Here is a 7,972-nt window from a genome sequence, read left to right as displayed (position 1 = left end):
TATACTGAGGAAGATTTTCTGACTTTTGAATTTCAATATGTACTTAAATAAAATTTAGATTTAATATTTATCTTTAAACTTAAGGGCAAGAAAAAAACTAGCTAATTCATATATTTCATTCGGTAAAGAAGTGGACCATTCTATGTTTGAGCCCCTCATCTGAATACACTAGTCTGAAGCGTGTCAAACAAGGACGTCGACCGGACATTGGCAGTGCATTGAATAGCGACAGGTCCGATCTGCAGCTTGGTAGACAACCAAGAAGTGTAGATACTATTCTTCGAATTTGTACAGCCAATAATATCACGCCAAAATGCCAATGTGTACAGTCACTACCAATTTACCAAGGGAAAAAATTGCAGACGACTTTGCAACTTCTATGTCAGCCCTTCTGGCGAAAATCCTGGATAAACCTGAACAGGTCAGCGCATCATAGAATTAGAAAAGATACCATGATTTGTGTTCGCAATAGCCGTGCGTACGATGCTGTATGTTCCCGGCGTTATACGGCCTCCCATCGTATAACGCGGGGAACAGACAGCATCGTACGATTAGGCTGCGCCTTTGAGTAGGTATTCGCCTGACAGTCCCCATAGGGGGTTGCAGAAATATCCATCCCCAGGGGTGGGAGCAAAGAGTAGGGTCCTGGTCTCAGCACAGGTTTCTTCTTGCTATGGTTATTTATAGAGCTTATAAACGACAAGCGAGGGTATTTTGTTGCTGGTATAAGACCTCTGGGGTGAAATTAGCATATTTGGCGGGAAATAACCACCTTGAACACACCAGCAAGGTATAACAGAAGATACCTTGCTGATTTGTTCGTCATTGACTATGTCAAAGTTAATCTGGTGATAATCTCATGACAGTGTCCACTGATTAGTAATTTACCCTTACTTACTTTGGTGCATTAGGGGCCATGGATAGTTAAAACATGCGCACGGTAAACAAAAACTAAGTGCGTTTGTCCTCCCCCTCCCTTAAACCATGGATGTAAAAAATAGAAGGATACAGGACAGCCCTATAATCCCTTTCACACCTATTGTTATTTCTTTGTCTACGCTGGTCTTTGAAGTTGTGGCATGGTTGCCGCGATCAGGACGGCTCGGACACACCCACTTCACTCACAATATCGTGTACATCAAATTATTGTTGCCAAATTCATAAAAAAAAACTTTCAAACTTGTGAAATTGCTTGTGTTGAATGCCCAGACTGAACAGAGCTCAAACAAACCAAAGACTGAGAAAATCGACGCATATTTGACCAAGTTATGACTATTCTTTCGAACCGACTTGGATAAAGTCCCCTGATCGTAAAATTACTCTAACTTACAAAGTATCTAACCACGGAGTCTGATTTTTTATTAATTAGGAGGTTCAAGCTATGAACGCTTAAAAAATGTTTGTCCTAAGTGCTGGTTCGCCTGGCCGTTGAAGTTATCGTATTCTAAAGTTGGGCTATATTTGCGGTACGCCGATAGTTCGTCCCCATAGGATTGCGTGCAAATGCGTTCGTCGTTCATGCCATGGTTCACCCGTTTGAAGTCACGTTTCCAGACGTTCAAAGACACTGCTGAAAGAACTGTTACGCCAAAACTAAAGTCATATATATAGACTTTCCGGTCTGGTCATGTTTATCGATCAGAGTACCTGGCCGAAAATTCCCTGGTGATTTTTTCGCCGAAGTTCATTGCGTCGCGTCACCATTCTGCATGGGTTGACGCATTGTTCAAGAAGGGGAAAGGTTATTACACATGCGCAGTTCTTGTTATACCGTGTTTACAGGAGACAGAAATTGAGCCAGGAGCTATGCAGTCGATTGTTTTCCTCCTCAATGAGCTGCATATCATCGTTAAGATAGAAAAAGGTCGTAGTATTGCTACAACAACATTACTGGCACGAAAGACGCTATTTTTACGCTGTCTGTGGTAATGCACGGAAAGACTCGACGTTTACCGATGACAACCCGAAGGCACGCTATGAATAAAATAACACGCTAATCCCGTTACGGGATTACGAGATAACGAATCGGCGGCAACTATCCCTTGAACAAAGGATCAAAGGACTGTCCTGTATCCTTCTATTTTTTACATCCATGCTTAAACGAAAGTTTGGAAGAGTGAAAATCTAGTCAAGCCTCATTCTGTATCTGCATCCAACAATCAGTGATTACGCTATCAAGCATAGTTGCTTCCGACCGCCCCCCTCCCATACGCCCTCTAAAATCAATCTCTGTTCAGTGCCAACTCAACAATGACGCAACCAATAGAATGAAATGAAACAGTGCACACAAAATTATTGTTACGTTATTTTACTCGTGCACCCACTGCTTCACATGTATGTCAAAAGAATGCTGGTGCCGGTGCCAGTGCCGTAATGGTCTGGCCAAGCAATGTAGTGCGATATTTTGCGATATAGAAAAACATGTAGTGAGAATGAGATGTTGCGATAGGAAAACTTGTAGTGCGATTTTTGTGCACGGTAATCAAAATACAGCCAAATCCCTTCCTCCTCCTCAACACAGAAGTTGCCTTTACAGTGCACGTGCTTTATAATTATCCACAGCCACTTAGGCAATCAAGCACATCAGGTAATAGATGCAACACAGTGACAAAACTTCAGGTAAGATTGCCAAAGGTATCCTTTAGTGAAGGAGAAAAACAAATCGTTACAAAACAAGTGCTAATATAAGACCACGACATCGAAGGCTGGTAGTATAAATCTTTATACTATCATACTCAAATGTATAAAAAAAATAAACATTAGCACGAAGAACCCTGTGCTGAGTCCAAGACACCCCTATTCCTGCCCCTATCCCTGGGGACGTACATTTCAGCTACCCCTATGCAGTCCAATGACTTGAGAAAAGAGGTCGGGCTCATACACATCTGGCCAACCCCTATTACAAAAGACTTGGGCTTGAGATCGAGTCATGGGTCCGTGTGCTGCAGTGATCACCTAGCCCGGCCATGCATAGCCCAAGTACGATGTTGTGTGTTCCCATGCAGCTTATAAGGCGTCCCACCACATTGAGGTCACATAATGCTGGGAACACACAATGTTGTACGCAGGGCTAATTGGCCATGCAGAGAGCTAGCTAGCTCTGCATGTAGATTTGTTGCATGTTGTCGCAAGGTTTTGCCTACCTTTGGTTTGACCTGTGCCGTTCAACCAAGAACGCAAGTTACTGTACTGCAGCAACGTCGCAACAACAACATTCAGGGTTGTATGGTTGGAGGGTCAGCTCTGCATGCGCATGCCACAATGCTGGCAGGGATCTAGGGTGGGGTTTTGCAATTCGCCATGCGCAGAGAGCAGCACAGCTCAATATATTGTGAAGTAGCCACAGGCACTTGGAGTTGTCAATATGGTACACAGAAAGACACTCCATGCTCCCATGTGCTATACCATGGAGGTCTCCATGGCTGTACCTACCAATGTAATTCATACATGCACATATATGATATAGGCCAATCCTGTATCCATCCCAGTGGCCATCCCAGTGGCCAGGGATGCCCATCAAAACTAAAAAAATGTCTTCCAGTTTTCTCTCAGACAGAAAGTATAGCTACCAGGGTATATCTCCTCTCCTACACTTATCAGTGTATGTATGGCAGTTTTGACAAATGATTAAAGAGCGCCAGAGCTTTCAGCAAGAATTATCTCAACCATTGCTTGACAGACTGAATCAGTCAGCCATTTTATTCCTGTCTCTTTTTTTTGTACTTCCATTCCATGACATATACAGGCTGTAAAGTTTTATCGTAATGTACATGGAAGTGAACGAATATTTGGTCTCTAGCAAAACTTTATTATCATAAAAATATGTTCTTTTTTGTCAAAGAGGGGTCAGATGTCAAAAGTGCTCACCATACAAAAAATAACAAGTCATCTAGCAGGTTAAGACATGTTGTAGATATTTTTTTGATAGGAAAGAGTCCACATCAGTGAACATGTGCTTATATCAGTTCTGGCTGTTACTGCTGGTGGCATACACCATTCATGCTTCACTTTGCCTGATAACTAACAGCTCAACTGCCCAGACAAATGTTCTGCTTGACCTAAACAAGCAAATATTGCCCAAAATGTAAGTTTGCAAGTTTTATCATTTCAACATATCAGAGTAAGGTCACCCCTAGGAACCTGCATACAAATCAATTACACAAGGAGATGCTAAGATGAAGATTTTTGATATTTTTTAACCAAAAAGGCAAAAATTGTCTTCATACTGTTCCAACGCAATCTGATTAATTGTTTCAGTGGAGGAGATTTTTTACAAATACGCAAATTTCACCATGATTTGAACAAACCTGAGGTCAATCCAAGTAACCCACACCAAGTTTCAAACCGTTTGGTCAAGAGGTTACAGAGGAGAAGATTTTTGACCAAAAACAGCAAAAATTGGCCCAAAAATACAAACATGAAAATTTCAGCACAATTTGAACAAACCTGACTAAGGTAACCCCTAGCAACCTGAATACCAAAATTCAAAAGCAAATGGACAAGCAGTTTCAGAGAAGAAGATTAGAATTATTGTCCAAAATGGGAAAAATTGCCCCAAAATACAAATATGCAACTTTTCACACAAATTGAATAAATCAAATTTAAAATAGATCACAGTAACCTTTATGTCAAAGTTCAGAGCAATTAGACAAGTGGTGTCAGAGAAGAAGACGTTTTGACCAAGAATTGGAAAAAATTGCCTCTAAAGTATAAATATCCAAATTTTGACATAATGTTAACAAATGTTATTAAGGTCACCCTAAGGTTGCCAACTTGCCACCCAACAATATTGCCTTTAATTAATACAGGAGGTTACAGGACCATGGGCACAAAACAAGGGGATTACTGATGACGTACATGTAAGCCGCATTCTGACACAGGCCTTTTGAACGGTGTCGACAATGTTGTTTTGAGAAACTACAGTAGAAAAAATGTTTCAGAACAGTTAGCAACGGGTGTGCAAGGGCAAAGATTTACACCGGCGTCAGCAGTCAGACCTGAAATGGCACAGAGGCAAATTCCTCAAAACAGTATGTGAGAATGCTTGACAGGGGTGTTGAAAGCCCTCTCGCGACAACATTTGTCTATATAACCACCTCTGGTGTTGACGTTGTACCAAGATACTCCACTATTTCTGATCAATTCTTCTACAGAACTACTACAAAACTATCTCCATTCACCCAGAAAAAAAATCGCGATTTGAATATATCTAATTAATTGAATATTAACACCGCTGAAATCATTCAATGGTCCAATTCATAGGACCATATGAAATTTACGCGAGACATGTTGTTTTTATGTGGAGACTGCCTCAAAGCATGGATAATCTAACTTTAGCAAACTTGTGAAACCAACATCTCAAGAGTAACTTTAACACTTTTGGTTTTGTTCTACTCTTGTAATACAATTAGTCAAATTTCGGTAAAGTATCTATACTTTTTCGATATCTGTGCAGCACCTATATGTGCAACCGACACCACATCCCAAAAACCATGATCAGTTTGTGGCTGCATATACCTCTCGCTTTCTCTCTCTCTCATAACAAGTCTAGCCATTTGATGTTTTATTTTGCCGACATTTATTTAACAATTCAGGGTCACCGCTCAATGATGTTGTCAATTTCAGGTCTCGGGTATGGTCTCTGTCATCACTCTGTTTTATTCCGGCCGTGTTCAATATCTTGCTCTCAAATGCAAATGCTGGTAATATTGCATCTTTTTCTCGCAAGCCCAGTAAACAATTGTCGTGGTCGGAACTAGTTATCACCATCGAAAGTCTTTAAACAATTTTGCTTCTGAGCAGATGTATTTACACTCACGGGCAACTTCGTGCATAAAACATGGAATGGCAATATCATGAATTTTTGATCCCCATGCAGTTTATCTTATTAATCATATTCTATACTCAACGCATGAAACCAATTCATGGATGTATCGGTTAGGAGGGAAAAATCATTACTTAGCAATGCTTTAATTTATATAATCACTATTTTCTTATGCTTGCCAGTTCATATATGAGTTTTTTATGTATAAGGGAATTGTGTGATGCAGATATCTTTAGGGTTATTTCACCCCTTTTGAGTTCACCACCAAAGATCTGAATAACTTCCCTTCCAGTGAATTTAAAGATTTCCTGGCAATAATCAACCATCTTTGTTTTTTCTTGTTTGTCTTGGCTGATGTAATCATGCAGAGAGTAACTATAATAGTACACACTGGCATTCTCGTCAGCTGCGCTGGAAGCTTGGACCCAGCCATGATTGTCCAGTTGGGCAGCATTGACAGGTTTGGAGAGAATAGAAACAACCAGAAGTATGCTGATGACATATTCAAGTTTGTCACAGAGAAGACAGGGATTCCTTTCAGCAGGTAAGCAATGATGAAATGAGCATTTGAATCACTTGTACGATATGAAGCTCAGTCAAAGCTTGAAAGACTTTACGACCCAAATGTACATTCTTATACAGGCATAAGGAGTCATAGGAGATATTTAACACAAATCATACAGTCTTTCCTCTTCTGTAAATGTTCTTAGGCAAAGCTGAGACTATTTATCATTTACTTAGGGTACTTTAAGTCAATGTATTTACAGTAGTCATTATTATGTACATTCACTATGCAGAAATACAGAGTCACAGACTCACTGGTACAGCGTAGTTAAGAAGATTCTATTGCCATATGACATGTGGAAATAAAGGACATTTTTTTCCTGTCATTATTTCTGAAAATTTCAAAATTTGATTTTCCCCCAGAGACTTAATATAGCTGCCATTTTGACTTCCAAATATCAATAAATTTATTTGAGGTAATTCAATTATTTAAAATCCAAAGTTTGCATGTTGATGGCTGACTTTTATCCATGATTATAAAAAAAATAGGTTTGAACTTCCCTTCAGGAAAATTTGAGTGAAAGTTACAAATATTCTGTTTCATGGTAAATATTCCCCTGCAAGTGTCTTTTTTTGACCAGAAACTTTTGTCTTTCTCGAATCCACAGAATCAGAGTAGTATTCACTGATATTCCAGGATATATGGTAGCAGGTCTACCAAGTGATCAGTAAGCCAAGAACACATCAGAGGCAATCTGCCAGTAACCAACTTCCACACCACATCTTCCATCTTACCGTTGGTCTGACAATCTGTAAATGGTTTAATCAAAACTTTGGAATGAAAACAGTAGTTTTAAATATTTTAGGGCTATTTTATTAAATATTTAGAATTTCAACATATCGAAATGTGAAATTTTAACGAGGAATGTCAATGTGTAGTACTTGCCAGATAATCTGTAATTCTACATATGCTTTTAGACATAGATTGTTAGCCGTGTGGGTGTGATATTTTGCTGGGTATGGTAATTATGAGGTTTTTAAGCAAAACCTGCTACATATTTTTAAAAAGAGCATCATGGTCAGTGACAGCCCAGCAGTAGCACTGTCTGAAATGCAGAAAAATCACAAGATCCAGGGAATTTATCGACTGTTGTTTTTAACAGCTATGCCACTTACAACATGAAAAACCAAGATGTAAATTAATAAAATGAAGATTATGAATAGACTGATATCAATTCCATTGAACCTATGGAGTTATTAAACCAATTTGAGAAATTCAGGTATCGTGGTGAATGAACATCGTTTAACCCCCAGTGTACACTCAGTGTAGCGCATAAATGCCACAGTGTATAACGATCAACAAGTTTGCTGCCACCCGCTAAAGTGGGCTACAATCTTTGAATGGTGAAATGCAAAATTTGTTCAAGCTGATAAAACATGTAGGTCAACACAGCAGTAACTCACAAGATTGACAACAAGTAGTGTTTTCTCAGGTGATCATGTTTGCAATAAGGCCAGGAAGAATGAATATCTTGTTCCCAGAATCACCTCTTCTACTTTAGCTGATTGCAAAAAAAAACACCATTTGAGGTTGTGGAAAATACAAACTTCTGCACTGCAATTATTCTAGTGGTGTCGGTTATG

General features: G+C 39.5%; 1 protein-coding gene across 1 annotated transcript; it reads left to right on the top strand.

The window, feature by feature from the left end:
* Positions 1-155: 155 nt before the first annotated feature.
* LOC139145692 (macrophage migration inhibitory factor homolog) lies at positions 156-7,236 on the top strand. The gene is made up of 3 exons (XM_070716996.1): positions 156-421; positions 6,193-6,368; positions 6,997-7,236. The coding sequence occupies exons 1-3, from the start codon at positions 314-316 to the stop codon at positions 7,058-7,060; spliced, it is 348 nt and encodes a 115-aa protein (XP_070573097.1). The 5' UTR covers positions 156-313; the 3' UTR covers positions 7,061-7,236.
* The last annotated feature ends 736 nt before the right edge of the window (positions 7,237-7,972 follow it).

The sequence above is a fragment of the Ptychodera flava genome, chromosome 12 (assembly GCF_041260155.1).
Source record: "Ptychodera flava strain L36383 chromosome 12, AS_Pfla_20210202, whole genome shotgun sequence".
Lineage (NCBI taxonomy): Eukaryota > Metazoa > Hemichordata > Enteropneusta > Ptychoderidae > Ptychodera > Ptychodera flava.
The sequence above is the reverse complement of the archived record's forward strand: the minus strand, read 5'-3'. Positions and strand labels throughout refer to the sequence as shown.